Here is a 21305-nt window from a genome sequence, read left to right on the forward strand (position 1 = left end):
GAAGTCGTCATCCAAGCAAGTCAAGCAGGTCACCTGAGTTCTTCTCCCCCATCACCTGCTCTCATAGGAACCCTTTGGCAATTGCCAGCAATTGTGGGAACAAGATGGTGACCTTCACGTCAAGCTACAACTCTGAAAACAAAAGCCATAGTGCCTCTACAGATTTCAGCCCCTAGATATCCCCGTGGTAAGGCCGGGAGTCATGCCATTTAAGGGGCAGAAAGGGAGTCCCGCTGTCGCAAAACAGATGTCCAACTTTAATTGAGAAGGGATCTGAAGCAGATGATTAGTGCTGGTCGTTGGCAGGCCCGTGTCTCTTTAATTAAGCAGACCCCTGACTTGACATTATAGTTAATACAAGAGAAATGTGCTTAATTATGAACAGGCAAAAGCATGTTTCACTTTGCAAACATCAAATAAGCTGTGGGAGATATTAGCACAGTTTGTCAGTTCGTAGACCCCCCTGGAGATTTCAAGCTCTAGGAATTTCTAAAACTAATTGATTTAAAACAAGTTGTTTAGATACATTGTGCAACAGTTTTCCTAGTACACTAAGGAAGCAACTTAAATAATTTACATGGTATCATTTATATAGAAGCAGGAGTTAGCCTTCCTCTCCATGGTGTATAAAAATAGAAAGCATTATAAATGTTAAAGCTGAAAGACACTTTTATAGTGTTTTTTATTTGTTAGTCCAAGCAACCCATTTTATGATGTCTTGGATTAGGAATGTGATTTAGTGATGGAGTTGCTTGCCTAGCATGCATGAAGCTGTGGGTTTGATTCTTTACTACCACATAAACAGAAAAATCTGAAAGTGGTGCTGTGGCTCAAGTGGTAGAGTGTTAGTCTTGACCAAAAAAAGCTCAGAGACAGTGCCCAGGCCCCAGAACTGGCAAAAATAAAGACGTCTTACATGCAACCTCCACCTATGTAAAACTAATGAAAGGGCATGGGAGGAGTGCCTCAAGTGATAGTTTTAACCCTAGTACTGTCAAAATAAGCAAACAAGTAAGTAAATGAATGTTAAAACTAAATGAAAAATACTTTATTTGCATACAGTTATTTAACAAATTTCTGTTTTCATTGAGTAGTATAAAGTCAAGAAACTTTCTGGGGTGAATGTGATCAGAGTTTATAGATTATCTGCAGATTATTAGATACATCAGAAGGTAATATTTCATTTATTATTTATAATTCTAATTACTTATTTTAATATTTTCTTCCAATTCCATTGTGGATGTTGATCATAGTGAATTCAGAACATACATAAATAAATAAACCTAACTATGTTTGTAACAGCATCTCATAAAGGCTTAGGAAGTCTTTAAATTTAATTAAGAAGTTGAATTCCAAAGACTGCACTACTAATTACTAACATTAGCACCATCTTAATAAGTCCTCCTTACCAACAAGTGAGGTGATAGTGGTAGACAAACATAGCTGTGTTCTTCACAAAAATCATCTCCTTTTCTTCCCTTATTCCCAATTTAACCACACTAGCCCAGTCTTCTCCTAGTAAACAACAAAACGTTGGAAGTGGAGTTGTATTCTAAATGATAGAGTGTCAGTCTTGAGCAAAAGAGCTAAGAGGAAGGTGAGGCCCTGAGTTCACACTCCACTGCCAGCACAAAAATAAAACATCAGAAATTCATTTATAAAGGCAAATTTACGTGGAACATATTCAACTTTTTGCATGTAATGATATCTCAATAAAACTGGTAATGAAGAAACAGGAGATGCATGAATTTATCAATAGTCATCTCAATGAGATAATCTCATTTTATGTTTTCCCACCACAGGTCCTGCCTTGTTTTTCAATTTTACTAGAACCAAAGTGGCATTCTGAATACATCCCCTTCCTCCAGATTCTGTCTTTATTTAATTTTCATTTCCGGAAGGTGTTTCACATGAGGAAAAGGAACAAAACAATGTAATATATACAACAACACAACACTCCTTGGCTATCCCCAATGCAGAAATAAAGCCCAGTTGAATGAGTTCACTTGGGAACATCCAAATATTTACTGAAAGGAAAAGGTTCTGTGTATCAAGAGGTAAAATAAATGCCCAGAACGGATCCTGATGAGATTCTCTTCTGTGTGCACTGGCAAAGTCAGCTTAACCAAAGAAACAAAACAACAAAAAAAACCCAAAAACAAAACAAAAAAACAGCCTATAAATAAAGGCAGTCACCCCAGGAAAACGTTGTTTCTGTCAGGGAAGTGGTTTTCTTTATTTAGGTCTCACATTTTCCAACAGATTTGGTATTACATTTTTAAAAGAAATGAGAAAGTAGATTTGATCAAGGACCATTAGCAAAGCAGCTGTGCTCACCCTGGCTTTGAGGGCAGATCTGCAAAACCCATCAATTTTCTGGTTAAAACACAACATCCAGTTCAAATAATACAAATTTTAAAAAGTTTTATGCCACAGGAAAAAAATGCTGTTGTGACAGGAAATACTAATTAAATGTGGGTAAAATGTCCCTTTGTGGATTCAGAAGGGAATTGTAAATATTTAATTTATGAGTGTACCATAAATACAGAAATGTGAAAAAGAGAAGTGAACACTACAAAGCATAGGAAAAATTAGGAAACATAATTTGTAAATATTTGTGTTGTGATAAGGCTAGCATGGCTATTCATTGGTAGTATAAATGATTACACTGTCAAATAGACATCCCTAGAGAACCAACATTTAAAATGCTAATGAGAGAGCAGTTTCCATATGATACGAAAATAACATTGCAGGGGGAGATGAAAAGAGACAAAGGTGAAAAGTTTTCTCTGTGGTACAATGGAGAACATCTTTTCACACAAGTTTTACACAATGCAAATTGTGTTTCAATATTATCTCTCATAATTGAGAAAACATAAGTATATTTAACAAACATTTACATATTCATAGCAGATTTGTGTTTTGAGAAGTTTGATTAGAAGGGAAAATTTTATCTTCACAAAGTCTCACAATATTGTTTGTTTTTTACCCTGAAAGGGGGTTGTTTTCATTTTTGGCCTTGAATACTTTATGGACTGCAAATAGATTCTGTGTCTTAAAAGCAAGTTTATTCTGGATCCTGATAGCAGGTAACTCTATTGCAGCCCTAAAGAAATTGAACTTTGGTCAGGATCTTTTTATTATGTCTATCTTCATGTTAGCCAATAAATTTTGTCTATAAATGTCACTTGATTCACTCAACAAATACTGAGGACTGCATGTAAATCTCTCATCTGGGCACAGAGGGCACATTAGCCCCTTCTCTCCCTGACTTAATCATCTGAACTAGAAGCAGAACTGGAGAGGAGGGAGAAGAGCATTAAGTTCCTAATGGAACTACTATTGCACAGAAGTAAGACCAGCCCTTTACATTACTGCAGTGCTAAAAGCAAGATCATCTACTAAGCAATTATAGAAAACAGAAGCACATCTATGTATGAATAGAATACCCCTATCAGAGATACACATGTCCTCAAAATACTTGCATTAAGAAAAGTTTTCTTTGCATCTGGGAAGGCTTACTACATTGAAGGTCATCTCACACATCACAGTTCTAACAGAGAGTAACTCCAGAAGAAGAAAACGGTGAGAACATCAAAGATTTTCAACATTTCTTACCATTGCTTATTCATTTGAATTTTGTGATCCAGCTCGGATGTCAATATAAAGGGCACAAAGGCCAGTATCCCTGCTAAAAACTTCTGAAAAAATAGCCAGTTACAATTTAATGTTAACTCTTTTAACTGTTAGAATTTGTTTTATGCTCCCTCTGCTGATGTGTAGTAATTCTTACATGTACTCTTGAAAATCAATGTAACAGAATGATGTTGAAAATGAAGAAAAGGTTTTAAAATCTAAACTTTGAAGACCTTATATTGTAAATTATTTTGATTCATTTTACCCTTGAAAGCAAGTTGTTATAAACACTGACAAATTAGATGTCCTGGGTTTCATGCATTCTTTCTTCAGTATTTCCATGGAGTTAGAAGCTAATATTTGCTATTTTGTTATTTGATGGATATTTGCATATATTCAAACTGTTGGGCTTATCATTATTTTTTAATATCTGTAAATAATTTGTCAATAAAAGAAGAAAAGTACATGCATTTTTGCTTTATATGTTATATTGAATAAGTTGTTTAGATTGAATAAATTGATTTCCTAAATTTTGCTTTATTCATTTACCCTTCTCAACCACCATTTCTTCATCATGAAAATATCCCGAATCCTTTCTTCTATCTTGTAAATATTATATATATACATGTATATACACAAATATACAGTACATTACCATTTTATCATTATATAGTCATTCTACTTTTCAATAGACTATGAGAACTTCAGATGGCTCATTTTCCTAAGAAACATTTGTGCATAGACTGCTGGGATGGTTTTTTAAGTTATATCTGACAATTATTTTATGCTCTGCCTTCTAAGAAATGAGGCTTCACTCCCCTCCCTTTAATGTGTGGGTTGGTCCTAATGACTCAAACTTAATGAGCAACATATGGCAGAAGTGGCAGTGTGTATCTTTTCCATATTAAATCATAAAAGGTTCTTTGGCTTCCTCCCTGCTTCTTTGTCTTGGATCACTCACTCTGGAGGAGGCAAGAGGACAAAGCACGAGGACACTCGAGCTCTCCTTGTGGCAAGGACCCCAGGCATGCCAGCAGTAGCCATGTGTGCTCCATCTTGGAGCCTGATCCTCGCTACCCCTTCAAGCGTTCAGATGACTGCCGACCTTGCTGATGTCTTCAGTCAACCCTTACACCTCACCCTGAATTACAATCCCTGATCAAAATCACACTAGATTCAAACTCATAGGAAGTATAAGTCACAGGACTAGAAACCAGTATTGAATGATATTAGAGACTGCATAACCAATAATGGCCGGATACATCCAGGATGAAAGAGACATTGCCCACGAAGCAGCTGTATGTCCTTCCTCATTGCTGTCATCCTGTGGGAAAAGTGCTGCTGGGTTCATGAAGCTGATATGTTATGCAACTGCTTTGTATCCAAACCTTGGGTTTTGATTATTGTTCTGATTAAAGAGGAATTTTGTTTTTGAAGAGAGGAAGTGATTATTTTGTAGCAAGGTTTCTGGTGATTGTTTCCTGTATCAATCAGGCACTCCTCCTTCCTCTGTCCAGTGGATGAAATGCCTGTCTCTTGTGACCCAAAGATAATGGTCATATCCCACACTAGGTAGGCAGGTTGACTTTCAGATGGGCATCCTAGAAATACAGCTGTATTTCAGGGTAGAGACCCTCCGAAGCTTCCTAGCAACAGCAATATCCTGTCTCAAGACATTTGTTAATGTGTGGTGACACTCCCTGTTCAGGAGCCGGGCTCTTCCATTTCCTGGCCAGCTGCTGAGGGCCAGTGGACTGTTATTTCTAGGATTCAAGTCTGTCTCCTCAATCAACCTTAAAGAATTAAGAAACTGAAAAAAAAAAAGAATTAAGAAACTAGAAGGCTGGGCAGGATGAAGAAAGGGAAGGGGGATGGAGGGAGGGTGGGAAGGAGGGCACAGAGAGGAAGGGGGTAGAGAGGGAGGGAGGGAGGAAGGGTGGGAGGGAGAGAGACAGAGAGAGACAGAGAGGCGGAGACAGAGACAGAGGCAAAGATTTATTCACCTCTTGACAACTGGCAGGTCAGTATAATACCCTGACTGGAGCCTCATCTCATGTGAATTTTGATCAGATGAAAACTCAAGACGTAAGAGTCAAAAGAACAAGGATACAAAACCAAAGAGATGTTTACTATTAGAAATGAAAAGGACAAAGCTTCTCACTTCTCTCAGGAAAGGCATCTCCGAGCCAGGTGACTTCACTGGTCTCCCTTATAAGGCCTTTGTCCCCTCCCCCACTCACTCCTTCAGCAGTGCCCTGCCATCCTTCCACACCCCCTCCCCTGCCACAGCCAGTGACAGTTGGACAGATCCCCAGCCACCATCTTTCCCTAAGCTGCCTGTGTACTTTTAAATCTCCCCCAGGACAAGGCTTCATGGGGTCACCTTCAACAGTACCTCATTTAAAAACAAAATCCTTTGCTGAGGATATGCAGACGCCACTCTATAAAATGAAAGAGTAGTGGCTTGAAGCATGGCTCAAAGGGTGGAGTACCAGCAACAAACAAGAAAGCCAAGGGAAAGCACAAGGCTTTGGGTTCAAATTACACACACACACACACACACACACACACACACACACACACCAATTTGCTTTATATAAGGATCTGCTTCGTTCTTCGCACTTTCCATCGTGTTGACACACTCTCTTATTCCATGAGAATCTAAAAACGAAAAGAATTAGCAACTTTTTAAATAGACTACCCAACTACATGAAGCTTCCATACCACACAGACTGGAAAAATCTGTTTATTTACCAGATCTCTTTTGTTAAGATCAAAAATGGGTTCATTTGCAGCAAACGCTGATTTTTCCGCGGCTTCCCCATCCACAGCCTTAGAGGATTCACTTGCCGATGTGATCAAAGTGAGGAAAGGAAATCTTCTCCGTGCCTTTCCGGAGGATCGCCCTCTTGTAAAGTGTTTCCTTGATGGTCCTGATATCATCTGCATCGTTCCAGCTCACAGATCGAAGCACATCGTTCTCCGCTGTCACCTCGAGGTTTCTGAGTACGACGACTCTGGGGTGACTGTTAACACCCTTCCCAGGTGCACTGTGGCTTTGGTCTTCTGGTTTTCCATTCTCTTGGAAGGCTGGATGGCTGATCATTACTTGGTCTTCCTGTTGATCCATCCACTCCCCCGAATCCACCTTTAGATCAGGTGGAGGATTCAGTGGGACTTCACCCGCTGGCTCTTTATCCACAGCTGCGGCTGGCTTGGCTTCACAGTCCCTTGTGGGTCCCTGACAGTCCATGGTAGGACGGGAGCACCAGTCTTGTGTACACAGGCTGTTCAGCACCTCTGCAGCAAATCAAAAATACCTTTAGTGTCCGTGTGGATGCCGGTAAATACTAGCCAAGGAGTTCTAGAATCTTGGCCATGGGGTAACTGCCTGCTGAGCTCATCACTCTCTGAATGTCACGTGATCCCTCTGAATGTCATGTGACTCCTCTGAGTATGGTATGGTGCCACAGGGTGGCCCTCAAGAAGTGAGGGGAAGCCCTGATGAAGTGAGGGCGAAGCAGACAGAGCATGCCCCCTCCCCTTTCTCAAGGGGTATGAAGATGCTGTTGTCTGCTGACAGACACACCTTGAGACACCATGTTGTGGGATCTGATCCTGCTTCAGTTGAGAAACCAAGATTTTACCACCCCTCTCACTCCTAAAGATAGAGCAGGCCTGTTTCTGCCCACTTTTTTTACTCAAGAGCCAAGCCACCCTGGTATTGCTAAGATTTCTTGGGTCTGATTGGCTGCTGGGTATCTGTACCTCTAATGAAGTTGGCCTGAACTTGGTTTGTGTATTTTCCACACGAGTGGGGTGGAGTGGTCACAGGCTCAGCTGGGCTTTGAGATCTGAGGTGACCTCTGCTTGCCTCCCAGTCTCCTTTCTCTTTGAGGATTTCCTATTCTGTGACTCCCGAAGAAATTGTCATGTGTTTCCATTTCTGCCCCAGAGATGATTTTTTTTTAATGTTATACTATGTGGAGTTTATTAAAACCTCACATGCATATAGAACTTAATCCAGATAGACTACGGGTTTGTGTTAACAGTGAAACAAAGTATTTTATTATTGTTGCTGTTCGTTTTTTAATTTGGGGATATTTTGCCAGTTGTGGGGCTTGAACTCTGGTCCTGAGCACTATCCCTCAGCTCTTCAGCTCAAGGCTACTGCCCTACCCCTGGAGCCACAGTGCCACTTCCACAAAGTGTTTTTTATCTTCTTTATTTTATTATTCTAAAGGTGGCGATGTACAGAGGGGTTACAATTAAATAAGTAAGGCAATGAGTACATTGTTTATCTTTAAGTAGCTGTGCAAAGAGGTATATGAATACAGGATATTTTCATCAATGTCACTCCTTTCAGCATTCTCACCAACTCTTCCCCTACTCACCCCTTCCCTCACTCTTATTAATTTTTTAGGATATACACAGGATTCTTGACTGCATCCCCCCATTGCAAGGGATTGGAATTCTTGGGCTCATTTTAAAGCCCAGTTTTTCCTGACTCTATCCTAGGGAGAATTCCTGTTTTTAATTGAAAAGTAAGATGCCCCAGTATATATTTAAAAATCAGTTTGTGTAAGACAGGGCAAAAGACCTGAGTGACAGCTTTCACCCACAGGTGAGAAGACACGTGGGTTTTGGTGATCCAACTTCTCTATTGTCTTGTCCTTTGAGAACACTTGCCTGCAGACAGAACTGGGCATCAGAAATCCCACTCTGGGGAAAAGGATTCTGGGTCCACATGCCACTGTATGGCACCCTTTGCCATATCACAGGTTTTAGCTCTTGTTCCTAAAAGGCAAATACAAACTTCACTGTTGTTTTCCTCCATTTCTTCAAAGGGGATCCTCCCCAAATTCCTTTCACTCTAAATGCTCTTTAGTCCTTACACATTCACCATCTATGGATAGAAACTTGTAGGTCCTTAGTTAGGATGCTAGGTTTGTTTTGTTTTGTTTTTTGTGAGAAGGTGTCGCTATCAGATGAGTGGAGGTGGGGAGGAAAAGAGGGAGAAAAACATGGGAAGGCAGGGCATGGTGGTTCACGCCTATAATCCTAGCTACTCAGAAGGCTGAGATCTGAGGATCAAGGTTCAAAGCCAGCCCAGGCACAAAAGGGCCTGAGACTCTTATCACCAATTAACCTCTAGAAAAACAGGAAATAGGGCTTGGCTCAAGAGTAGGACAGTAGCCTTGAGCTGAAGAGTTCAGGGACAGCACCCAGGCAGAGTTCAAGCCCTGCTACCTGATTAATATAATTGTAACTCCTATGCATATCACCCCAACAATAAAATAAATTTTTTTTAAAAGAAATGAAAATGTCACTGTGTACCTCAGGAATGGATACCATGTAAGCAAATGGCTTTGCATTTTCTACATTCCTGTCTCAGCCTCCTTTGGGATTTCTGGTGTGCGCTACACCACCTGGCTTCCTGAGGCTTCTAGTGACAAGCATTTATGGAACAACTTGATTTCGCCTATAATCCCACAAACTCAGATGCAAAAAGATTAAACAAAGACCACTAGGATTACCTTTGAAGAAACTTCTAGACTTTTCAGCTAAACTTGTCTTGGTCTTTCATCCTAGGAATCGTTAATCAGTAGACTGCAGAAAATTGTTCAATGTCTTGTTCTCATACACAAGATGTTTCCTAAAGACTTACTACTCCACTTTGTAGATTTTTGTTTTGTTTTGAAGGCAGGAGCTTACTATGGAACCCAGGTTGGCCTGGGTTCAGCCTTCTTCAACCTTTTAAGTGCTTAGATTCCAAGCCTGAATCATCAAGCCTAGCTGAGAATTTTTAACTTACCCGTTCTAATTGTTGCTGTGAAGAGCATGGCACTTACAATGGTGAAATAGGGTAAGAACTGCTTAGGAACTGCTTTTTTGCAGCTTACTTGGGCTTATAAAGGCAGGAGAAAAGCTTGGCATTCCTTCCTGAATTTTGTATGTATCTCTGCTGCAAGTCAGATTTTTTGTAGTCACTTTGAGACTCTAGGAAGGGCAGAGCTGATGGATAACATAGCTATCTCTAATGAAGAATAGAATGTCCTGAGGACAGAGAACAACCAGGTTTATTTATCCTGACCAACCACAGCAGCAATAACAGTCTCCCCAGAATCCTTCCTGAAATAAGGACTGAAACAATGATGTAGCAGGGTCTACCTTGACTAAGACTATTTAATAAATGTGTCCACTTCTCTCCCTCCATTTAGGTGTATGGCTGAAGATGTTCTATACTTTAATTTTCAGTATTGCAATGAGTACCATCTAAATATCTATGGCTTCCTGTTATTAGCACATCAAGACAAAATCAGCTCATCTTAGGACCCCACCAGTTCCACAGCTATAAACTGGGAACTCTATTCTCCTGTTTGCCCTGTTCATCTTACTCAGACTTCTGCCCCTACCTATCCAAGGCTATTGAGACATTTCTTTTTCAGTGCAAGGATTTGAATGCAAGGCCTGTGCTTTCCAGACAGGCACTTTACTTCTTGAACCATGCTCCCAGCCCTTATCCAAGTAAACAGTGTTCTCTTGAATAGGATTTAAGTTAGTACAACTGTCCTCATCTCCTTGCTCAATATTATAATTGAGTATCAATACACACTTTAGACCTCAGAATCAGACAACTATCAAAATATCCCAGAGAACCAGAGCCATTTGATGGAACATTTCCACCCCAGGCACTGTTGGTAATGGGTGTGACAGGGATGGGTGCCAATCATCCTCACTTCCTGCTATTAACCTTGAGTAAGTAAACCACTCCCCTGGAATATGGGGATAGGCTTAGCCACCTGATTCTAGCAAGTAGAATGCTAACTGACGGGATGTCACGTTGTGAAGAGATTACAGAAACACTGGTTTCATCTTGCCCTCCCCACCCCACTTGCTCACACTGGTGAAAAATAGCTACCATATCTGAACTGACTCAGAAAAAAGACCCATGTATCAAGCACTTGAGTGAGATCTCTCACTGGTAAGCAATGGAAGGTTTCATTCCACTGGTCACAGGAACCAAGTCCTGCCAACAACTTGGGTGACCTTGGAAAAGGATCCTCTCCTGTTGAGCCTCAAGGTGACAGATCCCATCAAGCATCACAGCTGCAATCTTAACAGGCCCTGAGCCAGAGGACTCAGCTAAGACATGCCCAATTCCAGATCTCCACAAAACTAGGATAAGTGTTTGTTGTTTAGGGACATAATAGTAACATATCCGTAAGCAATAGCCTGCTGCTATTATGCATCAATGGATACATTAAAAAGATACAAAGAAGTATCCTATGTGTGAAAGGTAAATAAATTCTCTGTACTGTTAACACAAAGCAACAAGGAATATGTGAAAAGGTTAGAAACACCAAGGCCACATTATGGGATATAAATTTATTCTTACATAACTCTTTCCCTGTGACAATTTCCTCTGGATTCATCTTTGCAGTGTTCATAATTCATAAGAATACACACAAGAATATTTTAAGATGATTATAGTCTTAAAATGTTTCTAAACATAGATGGAAATGTATCTATCATGGATGTGATTTCTGGTCTCTTTGCTCAAGTTTTACCCATTCACTGCCTTCCATACAGTGGCTTTTGCTGTACTTAAGCATATTTATGGAAAGGTCATTTGGGAGAATATTCATTAGTACGGTTTGTTTTAAGTGTCTCACTATAAAAATTAAAGAACAGGAAAATAGCTGAACTTGAGTTTTTCTCTCAATCTTCCATTAGTACACGGAAGGCTAATTATACAGACTATTTAGAGGTGACATACTTTTTTAAAAAAGATTTCATTGTCAAGTGAATAAGTTTGAGAAAAACCAGATGTAATGAAATTAAAAGACTTTCTTTTTGCACATCTTGTTACATAACATAAATCGACATTGTAAATCTTCAGCAGTGACATTTAAGATTATTTGAGTGAAGGACTGATGTTTCTCCATAATCCTCAAGAGTCATAGTCTGGCAAAACTGCTTTAAAAAACAATAACAATAGCTTCCTTAACTGTTTCCTGAATGTCCTTAGCTCTAACCTTCTAGATTTTGCCCTCCAAGGTTGAGCAGACTCCTTTATCTTATATATAAGTTTATCTGATCTGGGGACAAAAAGGTGGGATAAAAGGTGAACCAACACAGCAGCGATACTCACTAGACACTGTTTTGGAAATGAACTTGACTACTTGGTGGTAGTGGAGGAGAGTCAGGAGCTGGAGGGCAAATAGGAGAAAATGAAGGAGGGAGTAACACTGTTCAACGAGAAATGTACTCATTACCTTACTTATTTAACTGTTGTCCTTCTGTACATAACCTTTACAATAAAGCAATTGAAAAAATAAAATAAATTGCTTTAAAAAATCCTTCTCTCTAAATTTCCTCTTTAGACTATAGAGGTATACCGTACCAAGTTTAATGCATCCTGATCAATGTTCCATCATTCTCCCCCATCTGCCCCAACCCCAGAGGAAAATGACTTAAAGTATGACACTTGGGGAATTTTTCTAGTTATTTGGTTTTATTTTGGTGTGCCCCGTAGTAGGGCTTGAACTCAGGACCTTGAGATCTTGCTTATTACTATTATTATTATTATTATTATTATTATTATTATTATTATATTTTTTTGCCAGTCCTGGGCTTGAGCTCAGGGCCTGAGCATTGTCCTTGGACTTTCTCAAGGCTAGAGCTCTACCACTTGAGCCTCAGCACCACTTCCGGCTTTTTTCTATGTATGTGGTACCGAGGAATAGAACCCAGGTCTTTGTGCATGCTAGGCAAGCACTCCACCACTAGGCCAAACTCCCAGCCCTCTACTTCTATTTTTATTTCAGAGTAGCCAACTGGCTTGAAAATTTTCATCTAAGACTTGAAGATAGCCAGAGAGGCTATACAAGGAGTAAAAATGTAAGTGCTCTGAGAATATGTCTTATAGCCTTATCCTCAGCTTAGGGATAATCTTTAGCACTAACTAGTTTCTCCTTATTACAGGAAGCACTGAGGGAAGGAGAGAATTGGCACATGTTAGGATTGGACTTGTCAGAGAAAGCAGCAGTAATGCTGAGTAGAGTAGGTTGTCTCACAGTTGGATTTCCACATTGTTTCCTTTGTGGCTTTGTCTCTTCTCCCAGCTGGGGAGTAACTAAGAAAGCCTCACCTGGATCTCATTTATCTTCCATTCCTCACTGTTGCCCACTCAGACTTTCAAACTGGATGGTTTCTTAAGTGTCAGGGGATGGGAAGAAAAGAAGAGGTGAAGAAAGGAAACTGGAGGGAGAGACAGAAGAAAGAAATGAGCAGATGAGAGAAGGCGAGGTGGAAGACGAAATGAGAGGGATGAAGGGATGAGCAAACGCGGTTGCTTGGAACTGAGAGCAAGAAAGCTCTCAGTGACTGCAAGTAGAGTTGCTTATGCTGGTGACATCAGCTCCTGGGGGTGAGCTGGACCATGGAGTAGAGGACGCAGACAAGTATCCCATTGAGGGAACCCCTAGGATGGCTAAGCTCTTCTGACAACAGTCAGTCTCCTGAGAGAGCTGCTCACAGCGAGGGCACAATAAGGTCTCACATTTCCTCTGGAAGTCATTTCCTAGCCGCATCCTTTCTTTGTTGTGCACACTGGCTTTGGAGATCCTGAATTCTCTCCTTTCAACTCCAGCAATGTCTGCCTCCTGTTTCTTCACCCTCCTCGTGTTCTTTCACTTGGCATCGTACCCTGGTACTTGCTATGTAACTTAGGCAAATTAGTTTTGCTCGCAGTGCTAAAGAAGTTAAGGCCAAAGGTTAAATTCTAGAAAGGAAGCTTTGAAATTCTAAGATGCACACACGTCATAACACAAAAAGAATTGCAGTCAAGACTGGACACAACCCTCTTAAATATGAGATCATTCAGGCCTAGAAAGGTCAAGTTTGTAGAAAAGTGAAATATCTATAGATATTTCACAATAATCTTCAGTTTTAGGTAGTCATCTTCCAAATTCTTCATTTCTACTTCCAAAAGTCAGGCAAGAATTTGCATTAAACCCATGGAGATATGGCAAGAAAGCCAATTATAATACACATATGACTTAATTTCATAACAGCCTAAGAAAAATACTACTATATTTCTTGCACCACCATCAATGATGGATAAACATAGATTTATGGGGTATTTAATGAGATGACTTTCTCCTTGTTGCTCGGGTCCTGTATCTAAGATCCACTTTGAAAAACTGATTTCATTAAAAAATTACTATTTGTTACGTACTTATTTTATCAGCATCCAAAGGGTTTTCATTTTATCATTTATATGTACTGTGCATCTCAATTAGAGTCACCTCTCCAGCTTTCTTCCTCCTACTCCCTCCCTCCTTCTTCCCAGACCAGTCCCAATGAGCTTTGTTGTCCTGAAGTTTTTATTTCATTATCATTTGTCTTGTACTCTCTATAAAACATCTATGTATTTGATTTTTAAAAGAATAGGTTATCACTATTCTCAGAATAGATGCTTTTCCCCAACGTCATTCACTTGGCAATGGTAAAGATCAAGAATGCGAGAGAGTAAGAGAAGGAGTTGGAGAGGAAAGGAAGCTTAACAAGAGCTAAACACAACTTCTAGAGTTTCCAAAGTGGCTAAGAAGAGAAGACGGGGGAGGCAATAATCAAATTGTATTGTATTTATAAATTACTTTGTTAAATGACAACTGCTTTGTAAATCTTCTTAACGATAATTATAAAAAATAAATAAAAGACATTTTAGTAAGGGCTAGAAGTGACTGTTGAGCAGTGAGGGGGTAGAGATAAGGGTAGGAGTTACCAGCAAAGTAAATGTGAGGCAAACAGAGCAGTTCCATGTTCCTGACAGAAACTGCTGCCAAACTAGAATCATGACCAGGTCATCAGAGCCAAGTAAAGTATCCCAGTGTGCTCACCTCCCAAATCTCATGTGTACCCCTCATGTGGCCAGGGCTCAGCTTCTCCCCAAATGATCTTCAGATTCACCAGGGCAGCACATGACACCTCTGTCGACAGACAGCCATGAAAATAGCACTGGCCTTTATGTCCACTGTCCCATGACCCTGAAAAACCAGCGTGGAGCTGAAAGCAAACAAGCACCATGCCAGGAACTTAGGTAACCAGCTTCTTACACACATTGGGGCTTTCTACATTCTGCATGCTTTCTAAAAGAGGAATTGATGCTGGTTTGCAAAATTCATTCCCTGTTTTCTAACAAACAAAACAGAAAATTCTTTAAAATAGGGCATATTCATTTAATGGAATCTTTGCTAAATAGTCATTGTCGATGCATTGTCAGGTTAAAAAAATAAAACTGTTTCATGTTAGTGAAAACTATCAAAGGACATTTTCAAAGGATGAAACTATGAGTTTCATACAAGCAGAAAAGAAATACATGTCAAAGATTTCTACTTAATCTACTGTTAGTTAGTAAATGAAGAAAACAATCAGATATTATGTACAATACCAAAGAGAAATTTGAGAAAGTTAAATTTACATGGGCTTTCAGGGAATTAACAAAAGTAGTTTGCATGAGAATTTTTAGTATTTGTGATACTTAATCAGTGATCCACAAAGTACAGGTTTAGAAAAACAGTGCTCACGTTAATTGACAAACACTGGCCTTAGAAGTACATGGTTAAATTTGTTAGGAAATGGAAAGACTTAGAAAAGATCATACTAAGTGAAGTAAGCCAGACTCAAAGGAACTTAGGCTCAATGGTTTCCCTCATTTGTCATAATCAGTAGAAACCTTGGGCTCTCCTAGCAGAGATTTGCAATAGAGCAAAACCTTGATACATAAGGCCATATAGTATGACGCTAAATGAAAGGATCTCTAGGATATAGAAACATAAGCCATGTAATGAATGATTGTTGTTCTTAAGGTACTATGTTATCTCTCATCTCTTTTGCTGTCCCTTGGTTATCTCATATTGTTACAGTATCTCACTTTGTTACCTGATATATCGGATATATTTGTATTTGGTTATTTGAAATTGGATAGGGAAGGGGGGAAAGCAAGATGAGGGGTAGGGGTGCGGGGGAGGGAAATGGGGACCAAGACATGTGAAAGGGTATCAATGTATGGGAATTAATGCACCATCTATCTGGCAAATATCATGTAACCCTTCTATTAATTACAATAAAAATATATGGAACAAAATTTTAAAAAATAAGTACATCATTAAAATTCTAAGTACTTCTTTTCTCACCATGAATTATGGAGCTGCCTGTGTGCTTTTTTTGTTAAAGGGTTTTTTTGCAATTTTTATTAAAGAATTTATTGACATTGATTTTTTTTTTTTGCCAGTCCTGGGCTTGAGCTCAGGGCTTGAGCACTGTCCTTGGACTTTCTCAAGGCTAGAGCTCTACCACTTGAGCCTCAGCACCACTTCCGGCTTTTTGCTATGTATGTGGGGTACCGAGGAATTGAACCCGGGTCTTCGTGCATGCTAGGCAAGCACTCTACCACTAGGCCAAACTCCCGGTCCTGACATTGATTTTTTATATCATATTTCAAATGACATGTTTAACAAAGAAGTATTCAAGAAGGGAATCTCTATATACAATCACTTACTTTTTAGAACATAATCAAAATTAGCCTAAGGGTTTGTATATCATAGGTACATATTAATCTATGTAATAAAACATTATGTCTATAGAGTCATAGGTTTTTATGTCTATGTAGTTTTGTTTATATTTCCTATACCATGTCCATGGTTAAAGGGTTTTTTTTTAATAAATGTGCTATATCTTGGGGGAAAAAAAAGAAGAAGAAAAACAGTGCTCAGACTAAAGCAGTTTCTCATTCTTCAAAATGGCTTTTGTTATTGCCTTCCTAAACATATGTTTTAGACATTCTAGCTAAACAAAATTCAGTGTGCAAGTGAGATTTTAATATGTGGAGTTGACCTTTGCAGGGCCACAAACCATTAGAATAGCTAATGTGTTTATTCTAGCCTCAATCTTTGACCCCTTGGCACAGTTACAGATTCCTGACCGATGAGATGGCTCACACCTGTAATTCCAGCTGCTTGGAAGGTAAAGGAAGATCGTGGTTCTAAGGCAAGCAAGGGGAAGAAAGTTAATAATACCTTCCCATAGCACTAGCGGGGTTTGGTGACGCATGTCTATTTTTCCAGCTCCACAGAAGTACAGAAAATCTTGATCTGAGTCTATTCTAGACAGTCTAGACAGCTGGAGGAAAAAAATATGCTTAGTACCTTTAGCTGTGAAGGAAATGCCGTCCAAAGCTATATGGAGATTCCATGCCACCTCAGTCAGAATGACCACCATTAAGTAAACAATGAGTGCTGTGGAGAATGAAGGGGAAAAGGAGCCCTCATATGCTGTTGTGGAAACTATGTGGAAATCAGGATGGAGTTTCCTTAAAAATCTAAAAATGGAACTGTTACAAGATCGTACTACACCACTCCTGGGCATGTATCCAAAACGTGGTCAATCCGCATGCACCAAATATTCCTGCACTCCCGTATTGATAGCAGTGGTATCCTCAAGACCAATCAAGTCCATTTTGGTGCCCATCAACGGATGAATGGATAAAGGGTTTTATGTATACACCATGAAGGATCATTCAGCCATAAAGAAGAAAGAAACAGTCATCTGCAGAAAAATGGATGGAACAGAAGAATATCGTGAAGAGAAATAACTCACGATCAATGTACAAAGAGTAGGACACCCACTCCCTGACACATGTAACTGTAACCCCTCTATAAATAAAAACCCTGACAATGAAATAAATAAATAAGCAAAAGAAAAAAAAGGAACAGTAGACAGTAAGGAACTGTACAGCAAGGTGGGATTTCTTATCCTGAATGGAGTAAGCAAGTTCAACCTGGAGCTGAATTGCTTGGTAAATTGGGCTGAGGCTGTTTTGGGTTCCTTTCAATCTTCCCCTTCTTTCCATTTTTAAGTAAATATTGAAAAAGACACATAGTGCATGTTCTATTCCATATGCAGAATCAAGACATGACTGATAGGAGTATAATATGTGGGAACTCTTTGAGGATGGAAACCAACAGGAAGGGGAGGGATATAGCAGGGGAAAGGAGCAAATGTGATGGAAGTACATCATACACATGTAGGAAAATAGGACAGTGAAATCTGTTTAAAAATTGTTCATAAAGGATAGAACTGAGATAAGAAAGAATAATAGAGGAGGTGGATTTGCATGATATTCATGTATGGAAATATCACAGAGGTGTTTCTTTTGTACAACTAATATACACTAATAAAGGAGAGGAAAGAAAAACCAGTCATTCCCCCACACACACAAAACTAAAAGAATCCATGTCATTTAGGACATACAATTCCCAGAGGCTCAATATTCTATTGGAAGAATATCTTGTGGCCTGGGAGTGAAGCTCAGGGGTAGAACTTTTCCTTTGGATGTGCTAGGCTCTCTCTGTTTGATCCCAGCACAGCCATACCAGGAAAGAAAAAGTGAACAATGGCTCCCTGGTAATTGTTATACAGTCTTTACCTCTTACAATCATATGGTACATTTTATAAAAATAAAACATTGTGTGTATCATTTTGGATGCACTGTGACTAGAATTGAGGGCCTCCGACAGGAGCTGGGTGGCTCACATCCTAGCTATTTAGGAGCCTAAGATCTGAGGATCACAGTTCAAGTCCAGCCTGAGGATGAAGGTTTATGAGTCACTTATCTCCAATTAACCACCAGAATACTAGAAGTGGTGCTGTGGCTCAAAGTGGTAGAACATTAGCTTTGAGCTGAAGAGCTTGGGGATAGTACCTAGGCCCAACCAACAACAACAAAATAAATTGAGGGCCTTACACCCGCTAAGTACAATACCACTTAAGCCATGCTTCTGATCTATGAGTGTGTGTATGTGTGTGTGCTAATGTGTACACATACACGAGTGCATGCGTGTAAATACATTGACTGGAACCCAGCCACAGATATTATGTGTGCATCATTTCGTCCCTTATGCCTGCTTTTTCCCCACAACAGCAGACACTACAGAACCCACAAAACCCCAAATGTTTAGCATTGTTCTATTTACAGAAAATTTTCACCTAGGTTATACTAAATTGTAGTTGGATATTATTTTCTGAGTAACAGGTTAATGAACTATTTTTTCTTAAAACATATACTTTATAAATATTTTACTGATCAGCATGACAATTTTTTTCGAAGTATTTATTCCATATCATTTCTACACACAGCCCCAGAGAGAAGTAGGGAAGAAATGGAGATAGAACTACACGGTTACTGCCTTTTAGAAAACTCCTTCTGTTGCCAATATGCAGGGCTGTATTTTTTACAGCAATGATCTTGCCTTCCTTACTGAAGTAACCTAAAAATAGGTGACAGAGATCTTACTAAAGTAAACTAAGCATAGGTGACAGGGTTGTGCACCAGTGGCTCAGACTTGTAATCCTAACTACTCAGGAAGCTGAGATTGAAGGATCGTAGCTCAAAGCCATCCCAAGAAAAAAAGTTCTCATGAGACCCTTATCTCCAATTAACCACTCAAAAACCAGAAGTGATGCTGTGGCTCAAAGTGGTCGAGTACTAAACCTTTAGTGAATTGGCTCAGGGACAGAGCCCAGGCTTTGAGTTCAAGCCCCATGACAACAACAACAACAACAACAGGGGTTGCTAGGAGAAAAAAAGAATAGTCTTTGTAAATATGAGCTGGGTTAGTGTAAATCTCTAGGTGACACTTTAATGTTCTGAACCTTATGTAGCAAAGAAAAATCTGATTTAGTAGCTCCCTGTGACTGATACAGTTACTTCAAATTATATAAAAATAATAAAATAAATGTGCTTTTTCTTAGCCTCAAGAAGCAAGTGTATCATCTCTTCTTTATTCTTCCAAACTCACTGAGATCAGGAAGCTCAAGGTTATCCTGAAATCCCTGGTGAGATGAATTCTTAGACACATAATATTTCAAGACTTAAACAACTTTAAGCCACATAAATCTGTACTCTTTTCCTATTCCTCAAGATACTGTGTGCCATTCTATTCAGGTTTCTTTCTAGCTTGCAGAAACATTATTTTCCTTGTCCTTGAAGGCTGTCTCTCATATTTGCATGATAGCATTCGTTCCCTTGGAAATTAGTACATTAGTACTAATGTGTGTGCATGCATGCACGCATGTGTGTGTGTGTGTGTGTGTGTGTGTGTGTGTTAAGAGTACTAGAATTTGAACTCAGGTCCTTGCCTTTTGCTTGGCAGGTCTCACTTCAGCCCTATCCCCAGATTTTTTTTGCTTTATTTTTCAAATAAGAGCATTTACTTTTTATCCAAGGCCAACTTTCACTTAGAACATCTTAGTAGTTTCCCAAGTAGCTGAGAAAACACTAGGTTTTTGCTGGGATGCCCTGGAATCTTTTTTTTTTAATTTTTCATTCCTTGCATTCTTTTTTAAAATTTTATTTTACTGTACAGAGGGGTTAGAGTTATATTTGCCAGATAGAGGTGCATTATTTCTCACACATTGATACCCCTTCTCATGTTTTTGTCCCCACCCCCTCCCCTAATCTTTTTCCCCTCCTATTTCAAATAAACAAATAAACATATATATATATATAATATATCAGGTAACAAAGTCAGATATTATAACAATATGAGATTAACTAAAGGGCAACACAAGAAAAAAATAGTACATTAAGAACAATAGTCACTCATAATTAAGCTCTTGTTTCCATGTTCTTGAGGTCCATCAATTTGGCCTCATCCTATATGCCCTATGTATTTGGGGTTTGAGCTATTGTAATCCTCTGCTAGGAGAGTCCTGGGTTTGTACTAATTATTACAAATGAGGGAAACCATTGAGCCTATGTTCCTTTGAGTCTGGCTTACTTCACTTAATAGGATTTTTTTCCAAGTCTTTCCATTTCCTTACAAATGGGGCGATGTCATTCTTTCTGACAGCAGCATAGAATTCCATTGTGTATAAATACTCCATCTTGTTGATCCAATCATCTACTGAGGAGCATCTGGGTTGGTTCCATATCTTTGCTATGGTAAATAGTGCTGCAATGAACATCATTGTGCTAGTGGCTTTAGTATGTCCTCATTTCTAGACCATTGGGTAAATGCCAAGTAGTGGAATTGTTGGGTTATAGGAGAGTTCTATGTTTCATCTTTTGAGGAACTGTCATACTGTTTTCCACAGTGGTTGAACGAGTTTGCACTCCCACCGACAGTGGGCCACATCCCCTCCAGCATCTGTTGTTATTAGATTTCTTGAACATGGCCATTCTAACTGGTGTGAGGTGGAATTTTTTATGGCCAGAGATGTGGAGCATTTCTTCATGTGTCTATAGGCCATTCTTATTTCTTCTTCAGAGAAATCTCTAAGTTTTTGACCCATCTTTTAATGGGATGGTTGTTTCTTCGAAGATTTATTCAATTTTTTTAGCTGTTGATATATTTTACATATGAGTCCTTTGTTGTATGGTTAATGAAGATGTCTCCCACTCTGTGGACTTTCTTTTTACCTTTGCCATACAGAAGCTCTGCAATTTAATGCAGTCCCATTTGTCCAAACTTTTTCAATTTGCTGTGTTTCTGGGTCTTTATTAAGAAAGTTTCAACCTGTGCCAACGAGGCCTAGTGTGTCTCCTATTCCTTCTTGTAAAGTTTTCAGTGTATCTGTTTTTACCTCAACGTCTTTGATCC

At 39.3% G+C, this 21305-nt stretch overlaps 1 protein-coding gene across 1 annotated transcript; it reads right to left on the reverse strand.

Moving 5' to 3' along the window:
* Positions 1-6366: 6366 nt before the first annotated feature.
* LOC150057639 (heat shock transcription factor, X-linked member 3-like) lies at positions 6367-14645 on the reverse strand. The gene is made up of 2 exons (XM_090339764.1): positions 14544-14645; positions 6367-6936 (listed from the first exon to the last, which is right to left on the reverse strand). The coding sequence occupies exon 2, from the start codon at positions 6887-6889 to the stop codon at positions 6479-6481; it is 411 nt and encodes a 136-aa protein (XP_090195890.1). The 5' UTR covers positions 6890-6936; positions 14544-14645; the 3' UTR covers positions 6367-6478.
* Positions 14646-21305: the final 6660 nt, after the last annotated feature.

This window comes from Megascapheus bottae, chromosome 10 (genome assembly GCF_031878675.1).
Source record: "Megascapheus bottae isolate mThoBot1 chromosome 10, mThoBot2.hap1, whole genome shotgun sequence".
NCBI classification, from domain to species: domain Eukaryota; kingdom Metazoa; phylum Chordata; class Mammalia; order Rodentia; family Geomyidae; genus Megascapheus; species Megascapheus bottae.